Source organism: Xiphophorus couchianus, chromosome 22, assembly GCF_001444195.1.
Source record: "Xiphophorus couchianus chromosome 22, X_couchianus-1.0, whole genome shotgun sequence".
Taxonomy (NCBI): domain Eukaryota; kingdom Metazoa; phylum Chordata; class Actinopteri; order Cyprinodontiformes; family Poeciliidae; genus Xiphophorus; species Xiphophorus couchianus.
This window is the reverse complement of record NC_040249.1, coordinates 30,461,717-30,479,060: the sequence shown is the minus strand read 5'-3', so window position 1 is coordinate 30,479,060 and position 17,344 is coordinate 30,461,717. Positions and strand designations below refer to the sequence as shown.

Sequence of the window (17,344 nt, the reverse complement as noted above, 5' to 3'; positions counted from 1 at the left end):
GCATCTGCCCGCCTGTGGCTCTGCCATGTGCAGATGCAGACGTTTGACACATGATGACATGTTTACAGAAACCAAACACTTCATCACATTTCTAAACCTCCCAGTAGACATGTGGTGAGTATGGGAGTTTTTAGAATGTTTTGGTGTGGCACGAATTGTTCTGCAGCAGCCCGTTGGATAAAGAGTTGCCTCAGAAACCTGAAACAAGAGGAAGCTGGTCAGCCTGAGTCGTCGGTTCCTAGCAGTTTTTTTTTACCTCCACCATGTTTTTTCTGACTCCCTGCTTGAGGGAAACAAAAGTTTGGAAAAAGCTGGAACAAAGGGTGTGCGTGTGTGTGTGTGTGTGATGTTTACCTGTGCTTCTCTTTGAACGGGCTACATGCTTGTTTTGTGTGTGTGTAAAAAACACTGGGTTCCTGTCTTCCTACAGAGGAAGGAAGACGTGCAGAAGACACATAAAAGCGGAGTGAATTCAGGCTGATAAGCCTCATCAGGATGTGTTGGCACGGCTGCTCGTAGCGAGACTTTTTAGTCTTTGGTTTCAACATTGTAATTGTTTGCCATAGTCCTCTGATGCTATGTTGCCTTTTGTTCCTTAGATGTGTAACTATTTTTGTTCTCAAAGTGAAATGCAACTGAAGCATCCAACACTGGCCAACAATTGTAAACTGTTCTGTGCAGTTTGTTGAAAAAGTATCCACACCCCTGGAGAAACACCTGAGTGAAGTTACACGCCCCACCTCTTACCCCCAATCCCCCACCCCTCACCCCCCCTTCTTTAAATCAAATGAAACTGGCGTCAAATGTTTGTGCTGCAAACATTTTAATTTGTGCCACTATCATTTTAAAGACATCAATAAATGTTTTCAGAGGTGAAAGGTGAAAGGTCAACCAGTCCAACTTACAAAGTCAAAACAAACTTGTGTCATAATAAATTTTATTACAACTGACTTTTTAATGATAAAAACAACATGTAGAACATCAATTCAAACTAAATATAGTCTAATAAACACACTGAGTCTCTGTTAGGTAAGATCAGTATGCTTTAATAAGACATCAGTGCAGAAACACAAACTTCTTACTGGGTTAAAGTCCCCATAATGATAACAATATATTATAAGATCATTATGAAATTTAGCATATTAAAATATATCTGAATTAGCTCATATAACTGTATGGTATGACAATGACAACAGCAGAAAACAAGTAGTTGGACATGGATCCCAGTGGGAAGAAGAAAAACGATGAAGAGTCAGTGGAAGAGGAAGGCTTCACGCCACATCCATTTGTCACTTTTTGGGGAAACCCTTCAAGGAGCACAGTATGTTGAGTTAAATACAATGCCAATGTCTTGTCTATTTTACATTCCAAAGTGTTTCTTTTTTTTTTTTTGTATTTCTAAATATAAAATTGCTGTTTTTCTGTTTTCTTTGATCAAATTTTCTCAAAACTTTGTTTCTGGTTCTGGAGCAGACGCTCATCTAAATGGGAGGTGGGATTTCTCCTCTAGGGAAATGTTTCTAATTCAACTTCTGCTTGGCCAAACCTTTCTACATACAGTTTTGCAGCTCATTGTTTTGATGTGGTCTTAATGTGAAGAGCTGATTAAAGAACAACAGAATCCATCTCAGGCGTTGTTCTGGTTTGATTTTTATTCACCATGCTGGTTTTCTGTCAGTCGTCCCTCTTTGGTCTCCAAAAACATCAGCTGGACAATATTGCACTTTTATTTTCAACAACTAACATCTTAACAAATATCTAGTAAGGTGCTTTTTTTTTTTTTTTTTTTTTACTGGAAACTCATTTGAGTAATTCAAAAATTCTACATTCTATACATAATTCTATACATAATTCCAGAAACAGATATAACTTTTTTTCCACTTTGAAAGACGAGGAAGATATTATTTGATTAGAGATAAAATTGTGTTCTTGCCTTAAATAAAAATGGACTCATAGAACAAGATGGTGTGTAGAGAAAAATAAGTGATTTACAAAGCGGAAAAACGTTAATGTGTTAAAACGATTCTCATGTTTTGTAGAAGTAATTATTTTAGGTGAATGTGTGAAAACATATTTGGGGGCTGGCCTACATCAGACACAGAACGGTACCACCAATGTTTAAAAATAAAAGTAAAATCTTAACAACTGAAGGTTGCATTCATGTTTAGATTATGTGACCTGATGGCATACTTTGATTTCTGTTTGTTTTATTTAGCTTTAACCAAACATGACCACAAACAGGAAGTGTGTTAATTTGAAAGGGTGAACAGTTGTCTTCCATTTTGTTCCTCAGATGCGTGTAATGCAAATGAAATTTAGCAAAACTATCAGACATTTTCAACTGAACATTGATTTATTTACTCTGAAGTAAGATGAGGTTATTTTTACAGTATAAAATCTGCAATAAAATGTGTGATACTGGCTTATATTCCCCAATTAACATAACATTTGGCTTGCAATTAGAGTAAAATAAAGTGTTGTACTGAACAAAAAGAGGCCTGTTTGATGATCTTCTTTAAACTCTTAAAGGAAATAAAGTTTTGCTAGATTTTAACTGTAACATACAGTACATACACCTAACTGCCATTACTACTGCCAGAAATCCTCACTTCAGCATTCATCCAAACTGAAATAAAAGTTCAGCTTCTCCCTGCAGTCAAATCTTTTCCTGCTAATCCTAAAACCTTTCAAACAAGAGCAGCTTCATCAGCCAATCTGACAGATTCCTGTTTGTGTGAGGAGCTAAGTAATCCATGTCCATGAGAAGTTTATTTGACTTCTCATTTGTTGTTTCCATGGAAGTTCTGCTTCATCAGCAGCTGCGTTTACATTACAATGAGCACAAAACTTTGTCACTGAAACAACACAGTGTTGCAATTTAGGTTTCCATTAACTAAGAAACACAGTTAAAACCAGACATGAATAAGTTTGTTATTGTGATATGTCACTAGAAAACATCCTACGCCATCATGCTCCAACCACTTCCTGTCGTCTTCGTTTTCATGGCAACATCCAGAAAAAAAGTGTTACAATTTCAGCTTTATATCAACCAATTTCAGTAAGGCCAAAAAAACCTCTCATCTAACTTTTTATTTGTAAAACGTGACATTTTTCTAAATGAAGCAAATTTATTTCTGAAATGTCAAATAATGGAATCATGTAATATAAACTGAGCTCCTTTTATTTTACTTGGGATTATTGGATATTTAGGGAAGGTGTGAAGGAACAACTAAATCATCAGTCAAAGTTATAAAAATAACTACCCTTATACTAATTTAACTGTGATTCCGAGATTCTTAGATGCCACAAATTTCAGTTCTTGCGGTTAATGTTTTAGCTGTTTGTCTCTTCTGCTCCTTATGAACAACTCTAACCTGATAATCTGGCTAGCCTGCAGGTTGCTGCTTTACAGATATCCCGCTTGAATCTCCAGTCCTTTTTTAAATTTTTAGCTGATAGCAAAAACCAATAATAACAATAATAACGGTACTGCTGTTTCACATGTAAAATGTTAAATATTTTGTTGGAGCAGAGTAACCAAAAATATTTTCACAAAAGTTATTTGTTAATTAACAACTGCTGAAGCTGAAGGATTTAGTCGACTTTTTGGAGGGAGCAAACTGTGCACTTGAAGGGTGAACTCAATACATAATGTCATGATAAGGCACATTGTATGGGTTCAAATAATACTAATTACTAAAAAAAAAAAAGAAGAAGAGGACATCAAAAAAAAAATCAGTGTTAGTGAGTCCAAAACATGTAATAAAAGTACTAAAAATGACACATACATGGTCTATGAAGCACCATTATTTTATAGAAGCAACTTGAAAACTATGCAATTATGTGGCAACTTCACCGTCCTTACATATTTAAAATGCTACATATCTCAAAAGTGAAACTTAGAAAACACATGTTCAACATTTTTACTCTGATCTGTTTTTTTGTCCTCTTTTTTGTGTAAAGTAAGAACAACAACAGTACTGGCCAGCCCACAGATTCAACAGATATTTCAGAATAAAAGAGAGGAAAGAAAACTGGTGGAGGAGGGAAAAGGTGGGGCCCAACACCACAACACGGAAACGGGACGACAGGAATTGGCCCAGAGAGAGTTCTTACCTAAACAGCATCTATGGAAAGAGGGTCGACTGAGAACAAAGTACCAGGATACATTAGACACTAAAAACACCATGTTCAACATTAGTTCTGATTTTAAATACATAACATGTATGGGTACAAAGATCAATACTTTAAAAGTGATCACCAGACAGAGACATTAGCTTCAGAAACAGACAGCGAGACACAGAAAAACAAAGAAAAAAGGAAAGAAATACATTTCACTGAAGGCATACTGACATTATCAGGGTGGAAATGAACTTATGAGCAATAATGATATTCTGTAACAAAGCTCTCTGGTGTTGGCATCCACTCTGGTGAGAATAAAACAGGAACTGGCCTTGTCCGTTAACTGTAAAATATATAAACTCTGCTTTCACAAGCTGCTGCTTTTTTATAACATTCACTTTTAATGTGAAAAATATGGGATTTTCTTCTTCCTCTGTCCGGTTTCCAGAGCAGTGAGCACAGAAGTCATGGCCTGACCTCAGTGCTCTACAGGGACGACTGAAACTATATGACTTTTTTTCTACAAGGCGAACCCATAACACCCTCAAACATTTCTACATGGTTAAAGTGCCCTCCTAATTGGCCAAGATGCCCGTTTCAGTCCCTCCATACGCCCTCTGATTAACCTGAGTGATTGTCAAAAACACCTTTAAATTCTTTTACAATCTCACATTCCTTTTATTTATACCTTTTCCCCATGCTGAAAATTGCCTTTTCCACCATTGTATTTGTTCATTTCCTTTTCAGTATTTGGAAAACAAAAACTAAAAAGTTATACTCATGTATTCCTTTCATGTTTCTCTCTTATGCAATTGCAAAGTAAATATTTTACTTTTGAACTAAGATGATTGAACACAAAACATCAAACTATGAAAAAAGGTCAGTTTACGTAACATTTTAGAGCTAAAAAAACAAAACCTTAAAACTTAAACTTAATGCTTTAGGTGAAAATTATTATTTACTGATTCTTTTTTCAGTCAAGTGATTTAAATATATATATATTAAGTCAGTCTTGAATTGGAAACTAAAAGCAAGAGATGCACAGACAAATCGACCGCTATTGTACAATTTTAGATTGATTAACTGAGTGATGAATAGCTTGGAATAAAATTTAAAAAAAGGACATTTATCAGATTAGTAAGTATGCAGCTAACAGGCAAACTCAGTGATGTCAGAAGCTTCTAGAAAGAAAACCATATTTTATACAAAGACATGTTGACTGTTCATACAGGCTGCTACAGTAACCATCTGGGACATTTGAATGAACGAACTAACCAGGAGTTGATTCACCAACCGATGAAATAAGAGCTAACTAGTTAGCTATGTAGCTATGTAATGCAAGCAACCATGATAGCAAACACAAAGTGCTAGAAGCTGTTTTGTCATTTTGTCTTAATTTAAAATAAAAACTCAGTTTTGGTATGTTGTCTCTGCTCCCTAATGAATGTCCGCTAGCGATGGAAAGTTTATGAACAACAAAACTAGACATCGGAAATTAGGAACAAATTTGTAATGGAACGAAAATCATATGGATTTAATTATTCTAGAACCATGAAATATAAAAACAGATCTGTATTTCTCCGCCCTCCCCAGTAATCTGTGCACGTCACTGCTGCCTTTTTATCTCATGTAAAAATGTGTGCAAATCCAATTATTATGTGTAACCTGAACATTTGGTGAATAAAATCGGCACAATAAGAAAAAAAATACCCTGTTGTCATTTAGGATGTTATTCTAGATTAACACAGACACATTCAAAATAATCTGATTTAAGACAGAAATGTCTAATATTTAACTTACGCAGGAGTACATGTATGTAGTTATACAGCTATGAGAAACAAACAGAAGAATCTACTAGCTGGCTGAGTAAGAACCCAAAATACATGAGAAGGCTAGTCTTAATACAGCAGTGTTGCATCAATTCAATTAAGATATTCAGTTTGGTTAATAAAAGTAGAAGGAATCACATCAGTACGGACCGATGAAGGCTAAAGTAAAAAATATAAAGTAGATTTAATAGAGGTCTAACGCTGTGACCAGTTTATGTTACGGTGCCTCAGCTCGAAGACGATGCGAGCTGGTGAGAAAGGCTAAAGTCTGTCAACAAAAACAACAAAAGAGCACAATGTGTGTTGAGGAGAATATGTTCTCCTCAAAGCTACACTGAGAGAAGGCAGGCCTGGGACTGCAGCTGCAGCTCCAGACATCCTGACAAAACTTTAATACACAACACAAGTGAGAGTAACATGATATAATCTGTTAAATACCAGCATTGACCTTTTTCTCCTCCCCATGCTGACCCGTTTGGTGTTGGTTGGTCGCTCTTCCACTCAGCCTGCGTCCAGTTTATGCCGCAGTATTTTAGGGTGAAAAAAACATGAATGTATACTGCATGTTTTAGTTTATGCTGAGAACTAGAGGCAGGGTAGGAAGAAGGGTGTGGGGCTGAGTAAGGCAGGATGTGGTCATGGATACTGTGCTCTACAAGTAGCTTCGTCTCAGGGCTCTGAAGTTGGCACCAAGAGGTTCAGAGGCAGAGAACAGGCAGAAGTCACGGACTGCAGGCTGAGGCTCAGAGGTGATATTCAGGCTTTATGGTGGGTTTGAGTCGGTGAAAGGGGGTGGGCTTTAGGTGCTCTGGTCCAGGGCTCGCAGCAGGTCACAGCCCTGGAGGAGGTGGAGGTTGCCCTGCAGTGGGACGTTGACCTCGCAGTCGTAGCGGGTCAGCTGCGGCAAGCAGGAGGGCTCAAACGAAGGGACCAGCAAACGACTCGCTATGCCTGGAAGAGGATGTTAATAAAAATGTTGGCAGGGGAAGTTTGAAAGTCTTGCCGACACGTTTGGTTATTTCAGATGGAGGTTTCAGATGGAAACATTAGCAAGAATTGCTTCAAACACAGCGAGAATGTGCCATCAGTTATAAGATCCTGAGATTTAAATCAGGATAAACATAATCTCGTGAGGAAATGCATAATCAACTGTTAATAAAAACAGGGTTTATGCAGTATAACTGACCTGTATCATGAAATGTATGAAAGAAAACTGCTTATTTGATAGTAGTACAGAGTTCATGTAGCATAGTACATTTGTACCTGAAGACATCACGTTATACTCCGTGTTGCTGCTGCTCTTTCTGGAAAAGGGTTTTTCATTTGGCCCACTAATCCTGTCCCCTGGATACCGTGACGTCCTGTGTTGTTGCAGCGAGGCGGGGAATGGGGGCCCGATGCCTGAAATCATCCGGCCCATCGTCGCCGACTCTGAGAAGAGACACAAGATAACAAGAAGACTCGCGAATGTTTGGAACAACCAGGTGAGTGAAAAAACAAACACAGAAAGATACCTGTGAGTGACCCCGCACTGAGGGAGCGGTCCATGCAGCCATCGCCCCTCATCTTCTTCCATATGGCATCCGTCAGCTTTCTTTCACCCTGAAAAGCAAAAAGTACAGTGAGGCCATCCATCCTTCTAATGATCAAATAAAAATTTTAAATGTACAAACCGCTCAATTCTTTTCAGCTCTTAATGACATGCACAGACCTGGAGCAAAACAGTAAAAGTTTGCAGTTGATATCCTAGTTTTAGCTCTCAAAACCAGGATGTTATGTTTTTGTAAAAGGAGCAATAGTAAAATATGGTAATTTGTACTTCAAGGGTTTTTAATTAAATGTAAAAAAATATATAATTTCCCACTTGTCTTACTTAAATTGGACAGTTATAGGCCAGGGACTGATCTACTGGGGCGACAGGGGGTGGCAGTTGACACCCCAACTGAGAGCCTTGCCACTCCTGTTGCCACCCCAGCCGGCACCTATGAATTCAATAAATAGTTATGGCAAATCGGACATTAAGCGCATGAATCTCCTTTTTCTTTCAACATTGAAAGCTTCAAATGTAAAAGTTCATAGTCATGCGTACTGATTATCTACATTTCTGGTGACAAATTTCTTCATTTCCAAAAATCCGCATGGCTAGTCAGCGCTTAGCCATGTTTCCAGACAGCGGCAGTCACACTACGGCTCCTGTGTCTGACTCTCAGCAACATTAGCTCATTGCATATAAAACAGCTTGATGTGAACATTGTTTCCTACAGTTTAATTTACACCCTGAATCCATGTATGCAGTGGTAAAAATGGACCTTGAATAATGACCACTCAGAGCATCTAAAAAAGGCTGTGAAAGCTGCCAGTTATAGTTGTTGAAGAAAAATGATTGAATCTGATACAATCAAAAATTGGCCACAAAACTAATGGGAGCATCACCTTATAGGAAAAACTCACCAGCGCCATCTGGTTGAAAGAACGCTTGATGCTGTTATTCATGGCCACTCTTGCTGGATCCAGATCTTTGTAGGCTTGCACAAAATTATCAATGGACCTTTACAAACCAATAAATACAAATATTTATGAACACATTCTACAGTTACAACTTTTTCTATTTACACCATGTTCCAAAAGATTATGAAAGTGAGGATTTCTCAGATTTTCCTCAATGGTCAATATAAATGATAGTCAGTATGATTTTCAAGTCACAAACTATTAGAGTATAAATCAAATTTTATTGAACAAACCTGCCAAAATAAAAATAAAAAATTTTAAAAGCACACTCCCAAATTATTATGCACAACAGATTTTGAAAACATCTTATGGGTTATAAGGAACTGCAAATGGTCATTGAATGTGCAGAATTAAGTGATCACATTTACTAAAATTTAAAGCTATTTCAATCAAAAACATCTTAACAGACCAAGTTACATGTTAACATAAGACCCCTTCCCAGTTCTTGCATCCATTGAACTTGTGAGGTTGTGGATAGTTTCTGCCTGAGTCACCATGAGTTTCTCCCCTTTTATGCCCATAGCAGTCAATGACACAGTGGTATTCCTTGTACCATGAGATGGTGCATTGTCATGCATGAAGATGATTTTGCTACGTAAAGTACGGTTCTTTTTTTTTGTACCATTGAAAAAAGTAATCTTTCGGGGACTCTAAAGGGGCCGACCAGCTCTCTCCCCATGATTCCCGCTCAAAGCATGACTAAACTACCTCAAAGTGGCAACTTTGTTCGGACATGGTGGCCATCCACCACCTATACATTACTCCATCCATCTGGACCATCCAGGCTTGCACAGCATTTATCAGTGAACAAGACTGTTTGAAAATTAGTCTTCATGTATGTCTAGGTCGCTGCAACAATTTCTGCTTGTGAGCACTGGTTAGTGGTGGCCTAATAGTAGTAGGTTTATGCATAACAGGGTTTGATCCTTTGCAGCATCCTACATCGTTATTTTCGTGGAACTATATTATACAAATATACAATTAATATACAAATAACTGTTTGCTGCTTTGTAAAGGCATTTTAACTGGCGCTCTCTTAATTTGATGAATTTGTCTAACAGAAACCTTCCTCATTATGCCTTTATCTGCACAAATCAATCTTTGCTCTGAATCAGCCACAAATCTCTTCACAGTACAACGATCACACTTCAGTTTTCATTAAATATCTAATGTTTTCATACCTTGTCCAAGACACTGCACTATCTGATGCTTTTCGGCAGCAGAGAGATCCTTTTTCTTTCCCATACTGCTTGAAACCTGAAGCCTGCTAAAGGTTCAGATTTCTTAAGGAGGTTTCTACTTTCTTAAGTAGATTTCCTTCAATTGAGGTCACCTAGCAAACTAATAAGCATGGGTCTCTGAAATTAATTATATTGATTCAAAGAGCCCTGAGAAACAATACCATCTATGAATTTAACCCTCTGATGCATGAATTATGATCCTTTGTGTCAGAATTTTTTTTCCATTTTTTAAAATTCTTTTCTTAAGGCATAAAAAAGGTAGGAACATTTTTTTTGTAAAAAGAATTTTTTTTTTTTTATTATTTTTTATGTGATCAATTGTAATTTTGTCCAAATACAAAGTTGTTATTTGAAAAATACATCAGTAGTATTGTTCCTTAGGGGTTATCTGATGTCACAATATTTTTTTTACTTGCAAGAGTCGTCTACAGTAGAAGGAGGGACCGGGTCGGTTCTCATGCTTTTTTGTCTGTCGGCCATATTGTATTTAACAAAAATAATTTCTTGCATTTGCAGCTGATGGCCAGTAGTTGATGGTATATTTTATGATGCATTAGTGTCCACTTCAGTGGTCTGTGTGCATTTATAACATAAAAATCCACAGGAAGCACAAGAAAATGGCTTTTAGAAAGCTGTCCACTGTAGTGACCACTATGCATGAAAGGGTTTTAATGGAACAACAAAAATTAAATCTTTATGACACTTAAATCCAATTTTCATAATATTTTGGAACACGGTGTAAACCCCTTAAAGCTGCAGTAAGTAACTTTTACAAAAATATGATTTTACCATATTTGTTAAAACTGTTACCTTGTCGTGACAGTTTCATATGAGACAAGTAATTTGTGAAAACATCAATCTCTTCCACCTCCTCTGTGAGCTCCTACTGTCATCTAAAGAAACACAGCTCCCCACCAAAAACAACTAATCAGAGCCAAGACGAGGGGCTTAATCTTGTCAATCAACCTCATGTATGCTGCTCTCGGTGAAGAAACAAGTCACTGTTCCATGAGTAGCTATACTAACTAGCCTTAGCATTTGTGGCAGGCTATGTTGTGTAAAACTAGTTATAGAGGCAGGGTTCTGAGCACGAGAGTGATTGGCAGTGTTAAGACCCGCCACCTGGCTCTGATTGGCTGTTTCTGACTGTGTGTTGTCTTTCTGCAGTTAGCATAGAGAGAAGCTCAGTTTTTTCACAGATTATCCATCTTTACTATCACAACATAAAGATAATTAACAAATATGTAAAAAATTTTTTTTTATAAAAGTTAAACACTGCAGCTTTAATAAAGTGTGCTCTGACGCAACCTCACCTCTGTTTGTGCACTAGGTGTGATGTGTTCTGCTGGCAGGACGGCTGCTCTTCGCCCAACATGTCGTCAATCAGACAGGCCTTCGGAGGACGTTGCTGCTGTTGGTAGGTTATTATCGGGTCTGGAGGCCACTGCATGGAAGACAGCGGCGTGCCGGCCAGGCCTCGGAAAGGGGGGTTCCGTATGGGGGGCATCATGTAAGACCTTTGTCGCGTTTCCATGGCACCCTGGTTGGAGCCTCTCCTCCCACCCGTGGCCCAGGATGCTTGTGGTTGCGGCTGGTAGCTGTTCTGAGGCTGAGGGGAGGTGAGAGGTTGGAAGAGGCTGGCTACATTGTTGCAGCTCTGGTGGATGCTAAGGTTGCTCAGGCTCCCTAGGGACCCCGCTTGAGCCGCTTCCTGGGGCTCCGACTCCGGAATGATCGGATTGAGCTGGAAGTCCTCTCCGTCCATCGGGATGTATGGGGCCAGAGTCTCCAAATCCAAGTCACTCAAGTCCTCCTGCAAAAGAAGAAACAAACAAAATGGGTAAAAGGTTACGCTCAACTAAAACATTAATAGCAAAAAATCACGTTAATATAAATACAAAACAGAAGATATTTTAATGAAGGGAATCTTGTAACAATTTGACAATGAGAAATTTGTGTTTATTAAGTAGCAATGGATTATTTCAAATTGCATGAGTTTGAGTTAGTAGAGATTGCTAATTATTAGTGGATTAAGAACTTCATTTTACAAGATATAGAGCCAGATCATTTACTGACATTCAATCTCTGCAGCATTTCTAGTCACAGTCTGTCAGCATGACTTTGTCTGGTGTCTGACATCCTGTTCTTCTCTTATTTTGATGTAAAACAGAAAATAGTTCCTGAACAAACTAATTCCTGGGGCTTAGGGTTTTTATCAGACAAAGTGGAGTAATAAAGATGAGATAAGTTGACAGAAGCTTCTACCAGTTTTAATTGTTCATCTGGCAGAATTTGGATGTGCATTAAGAAAAAAAGGAGAAATAATTTAAGAAAAATTTTGTTGTTACATTTATGTGTAGCACAGGTTTATTTAGATCTCATCTTTATGTGGAGTCAGTTAGGCTAAGTGTCTAAAGAAGGTAGACCCTAACAGTAATGTCATCTTATTGAGATAGTGCAGTAATGGTATCAATGCATGGGGAAATACAATAGTGGTAAGTATTGTCACATATTTACATGTTTTTACTCTACTGGTGGGACAGATAAGAAATAGCTAAAAAAAAAAAAGTCAGTAATGAAGTATACTGCTCAAAAAAATAAAGAGAACACTTTAAGTGTTAAACACCTGTTTAAGTGTTCCCTTTATTTTTTTGAGCAGTGTATTTTTGGATTTCAGTTATTCACAGGTGACTTTGGTCCCAAACCGTCATGAGTATCTGGGCTCCATTGTATTCATGTTTTACAATGTTTACCTTCTGTAAATTCCATCTATAACTCTGTCCTTTAAAGCGTCTTAAAACATTCTCAACTCAGTACAAATGTTTCCCATTTTAGTCATTTGGACCGTTTACATATTCTTTAGATTTATTTTTAACAACAAAATGCTCAATGGGAGAGGAAAAAGCTAAACGTTAGCTGCTAATAATGCTAAAGTTAGCATCTGCTCTCCAGCCTGACACTTAGCCTAACTGACTACAGATAAACACCTCAAAAACTATTGAATCTTTTTTGAATCAGTGACCCGAGTCCTATAGCCATAAATGGCTGCTCCATCAAATAGGTCACATCTTTTAAATATTTAGGTTTGTACATAGATGGCGATCTGAGTTGGCTCACACATGTGACAAATGTATGTGCAAAGGTTCACCAGCATCTCTATTTTCTTAGACGACTTCCATTGTGTGGCATTTCTAAAATGATAATGTTGATCTTTTATAGGGCAACCGTCGAGTCTATTCTTAGATATGGCATCACTGGATGGTTTGGAAATCTTACTATTAAATTAAAAACTCAAATTCAAAGTCTGGTGAAGATGGCAAGTAAGATTATCAACACTCCGGATCCATCTTCTCCACTGCACCTGTTTGAGTAGGCTACTATCAGGCAAGCTCATCTTGTCCCAACAAGCAAGACATGTGACCCATCTTATCTGATGGGTCACATGTGCTCGCATCAGAATATGTTCTTATGAACTCTGGGAGAAGGTTCAGGGTTCCCCTGTGCAAATATAACCGTCTGAAACATTCATTTGTACCACCCTCCATTAACCAGATAAATGGCAGACTAGCGGGGCCTGGACAGAGTAACAGGAGGTCCAGACGATGAAGAGTAGTATGTAGAGGATGTATTGTATGTGAATGGAAACGGTTATGGGGATGTACTGCCAATCTGACATTTGTGCTTTTAGGTATTTTTTTTGTTTTTATGTATATATTCATGGTTACTGTCCTTTTGGATGGGCTTTTATTGTTGTATTGCAGTTTTGCCCCTGCTTCCAAGATAAATTTCTCCTATGGGAGACAAATAAAATGATCTTATCTTATCTATTTTTCGTTTTATTAATTGTAAGCTATATTTGATTATTGGTAGTTGAAATTCTCAACTACCAATGTACACTAACAGAGATTTATAAAATGTTTTAAAAAGTATTTTAAATACTTCTTAGCAATATGACCCCGAAATGGAATAATTCTGCCTTGATTTCTGTTGTTAAACCCTGAAGTGGATTGGTTCCCACTGGATATGATGAGATGCACCTCTGTGTGTGCAGTGCTGTCGTTTCTCTCAGTCTCCAGAGCAAACAGCTTCTCAGTGAGCTCCACCCTCAGGTCACTCTCCACTGAGCTGTAGTAATCACCTGGGCTGCTGGGCTGCGGACGGAAAACGGCAAAATGAGACGAGTGGAGAAGCCGGGAGAATGGACAGAGGTAAAAGACATGAGAGAAAAGAAGGAGCAGAAGATTTGTCACGACAAAGGCTCCATTGAAAGCTAATGGCCTGATCTATCCAAACTTCCACCCCCGATATTCTCACACACTTTGCCCGCTTTGACTGACCTCGCTGAACACAGACCAAATAAACCAGGATATAAACTCAATCAACCAGTGGCGGCCTAATTAAGTCATTCAACAGAACAATGGGGCTTCTCAACCTTCCTCCTGATCCTCCTCCTCACCGTGGAGCAGCTGCTGAGGCTCGGGGTGGCGCTGCCCGGTGGAGGTTTCTGCTGCACGGTGAACGCCCTGGCTCTGTTAGGTGCGTCCCCAGGAGCTGGAGCCAGGGTCTGAGCTGTAGCCACAGGAGTTGGACAATCGAGAGCGTGTTGGCTCTCGATTGTCCAACACGCAGGTCCAGGAGGGGGCATGGGTGAAGAAGACACCGGGGTGAAAGGCGCTGGCTGCTGGGACTCCTCAAACTCGGTGCAATCTAAGGTGAAGAGTCAAAAACAAAAGTGAAACAAATAGAAGTGTCTCTTTTGAGAGTAAAAACATTCCAAAAGATTTCCAGAAAATTCCAAACTGGTCCAAACTGACCAAAATCGAGGGAGATGATGGTGTCTCCAGGAGTCGGAGCCAGCTGAGCCAAGTCTTCCGGCTCGGTCTTGAACTTCTTGTAGAGAGAAGCTCCTGAGTCTGCGTTCATGCTGGCTCCTTCAGTGGTGAAGAAGCTGCTCATGTTTGGTGACTTGAACAGTGCCTCCGTCTGCTCCAAGGAGAAAATGACCGACTTCTCCTCCACGTCACTGCACCGTGTGAGAATAAACAGTAAGCTTCCAGGAGTCAGAGAACAACAAGCTCTTCCAGGCATTTTGCTCAGAAAGTCTTCACGACCTCAGGACGTAGTTGATGCACACGATGCACTGAGGCTGAGAGTTGCGGCTGTTGTAAATGACAGTTCCCTGAGTCTCCACCCAGATGTAGCCGCCATTCTTGGCCAGCATACGGTACTGACCGCTCACTGCCTGACCTTTGCTGCACACTGCCGAGGAAAAAGTGGAGATATATAGTTATGAGTGACTCATGTTCAACAGCACAACTGATTTATATTCAGCTACAGAACTGCAGCTCCAAATAAATTGTTTGAAAAATCTTGTCAAAGATTTTCGATTGAATTTAGATCAGGCCGGTTCTGGGCTACGCTTCAATCTAAACTGTTGCCTGTAGCTCTGCCTGGATGGTTAGGTCCTTCTCTTCCCAGAAGATGAGACTCTGTCCTAGAACAAACATTTTAGAAGACTAACAGGTTTTCCTACCATTTTGATGCATTTATCTCCATTTATCTTCTGCTAAACTCTAATAATCTTCTCTGTTCTGGTTGAAAAAAGTCCCCAGGCCATGTTTCATGGTGAGGATAGTGTGTTCAGGGTGATGTTTAGTGTTTTCTGTCACTTTGACCACAGATTATATTTGGATTTTCTCTGACCAGAACGACGTTTTGATTCAGATTACTGACTTCAGCAAATGCCTGTTAACCAGCCGTCAGCTGGAATCATCTGGCCTGAAGGAAACGCCTCAAGCCTGCGGGACTTTAACTGTGGTACCAATGTCTTAGAGGTTTCTATTTTTAAAAGATCGACTTCGCTGTGCTCTGTGTGATAAAAAAAAAATCAGACACATTCTACTTCGGAAAAACTGAACTTATGTTTCTGGGTTTAAGGAAGCTACTTCAAAAATTTAAACTGTCTCAGAATCATGACTTCGCCAAATCGTTCTATTCAAAAGTATCTCACAAGCATCTGTTGCAAAGAGTCCCAGATCAACCAAACGTGTGTTAGCATGACAAAGCTAGATGTTTGACTTTAAGCTGAGAACGGGATCTGCTGGCTTCAGTCCAGGGTTCAGCGCTGGCGTGGGAAAGGAGCACGACTGGTCAAAACACGTACATTAGGCCACTGACACTGGGTGTGTGTGTCTGAGTCACTCCCTGAGGACGTTTAGGCCAGCGCTGCATGTGCAGCGGGGAACGCTGTTCCATGTGCTGATCAACAGGCTGCTCACGTTGGCTGGGAGAGCAGAATCATGCTGACAGAGAGCGCTTTTTATCTGCTTAGCTTCCAGCCAGCTGATGTTTGGAGATCTCTTGGAGCTGAACACATCATAAGCACTAAAATCACTGATGAAATTACTCAAGCATAAATCTGTTGGTTGCCCTGGGAATTCATGCCTTTTTTCTTCACATTTTTATATTAACGTTTTGTAAATGTTTCTGGTTTCCAACAGGACAGAGAAAAGCTGGATTTAAAGGGCCAACATGGTTCCTACAAAACCATGTTGTAGGATCCGCCCTGGATTTAAGAATCCATCCATGCAGGATTTATCAGAGGTTTCTGGTGAGATGACAAATTCTTGGCTATTTTAATATTAATAACATAAAAATGCCATAAAAGCTGCTAACAAATCTTTTTAAAACAAATATTTTGAGAAGAATTTGGGAATATTAATGTTGATAAAATAATTCATACAAAAAAACTAACTAAAAGAAAATGTGATGAGAAGAGATGCAGAAAAATAATTATCATCAAAGACCTGAGACATAAAAGATTTGAGAAAGATTTGACTAAAAAATATAAACTGGAGGTTTCCAGTGAGTTTGGCTTGACCAATATTTCTTTTTGATAAGTTTTTTCAGTTCTTTAATTTCTTTCCTTCATTAATCATTAATGAATTTCATTAATGTCTTTTTCTGTTTTCTATTCAGCGCAAAAAACTCCAAATAAATAAATCAATAAAATGAAGAACAGCAAAAATATTGTTTGTCCATTTAGTAATTTCTTCCTAGAACAGTGTTTCTCAAACCTTTTCAGGCCGAGGACCACTTAACCCATTTAACAAACAATCATGGACCACCTACCCTGAAATTACCCTCGCGATAACAAATCTGAATATATAATGCAACCTGAAATTAAAATATTAGTCTCTTAACTCATATTGTTGTTTTCTTTGTTCATCGTAATTAGAAGAGTGGTGCTGTTTGGTAAATGTGACTGGCCACAACAAAGCCAAGAACACGTCTACTTGGGCATTTTGAGTTATTTAGAGATTCTGAAAGTGTCTAAGCTTTCTAATGACGTCAAACACATGGAAATAAAAAAAACAGTTTTTCTTTACTACCAAGTGTTATGTGCATTAATAACATTTAAGACTATTTGTGATTTAGAAATCAATTAAAGAAAAATGGACTTGATTTACTTTAACAGAGACAAAAAATCCTTTTCTGCACCATCAAATATAAAAATAATTAACCCATTTCTATCAATTGTATTCATTTATTGTGTTTATTTAACTTAATCATTTGAATTAAACAAAAATAACAATAGCTGTTGATCTGAAAGCACAGCATAATTCATTACCAAGCACATTCATT

General features: G+C 38.5%; 1 protein-coding gene across 2 annotated transcripts in view; it reads right to left on the bottom strand.

Moving 5' to 3' along the window:
* Positions 1 to 1,025: 1,025 nt before the first annotated feature.
* epas1b (endothelial PAS domain protein 1b) overlaps positions 1,026 to 17,344 on the bottom strand; it is a 95,092-nt gene continuing 78,773 nt past the window's right edge. For both annotated transcript variants that reach the window (XM_028006518.1, XM_028006519.1), the window contains 9 exons: positions 14,812 to 14,959; positions 14,515 to 14,723; positions 14,157 to 14,407; positions 13,738 to 13,851; positions 11,014 to 11,513; positions 8,403 to 8,499; positions 7,466 to 7,553; positions 7,215 to 7,382; positions 1,026 to 6,902 (listed from right to left, as the gene is read on the bottom strand). In XM_028006518.1, coding sequence (XP_027862319.1) covers positions 6,751 to 6,902; positions 7,215 to 7,382; positions 7,466 to 7,553; positions 8,403 to 8,499; positions 11,014 to 11,513; positions 13,738 to 13,851; positions 14,157 to 14,407; positions 14,515 to 14,723; positions 14,812 to 14,959 — 1,727 coding nt within the window. In that variant the 3' untranslated portion in view covers positions 1,026 to 6,750. The remainder of the gene's footprint in view (positions 6,903 to 7,214; positions 7,383 to 7,465; positions 7,554 to 8,402; positions 8,500 to 11,013; positions 11,514 to 13,737; positions 13,852 to 14,156; positions 14,408 to 14,514; positions 14,724 to 14,811; positions 14,960 to 17,344) is intronic.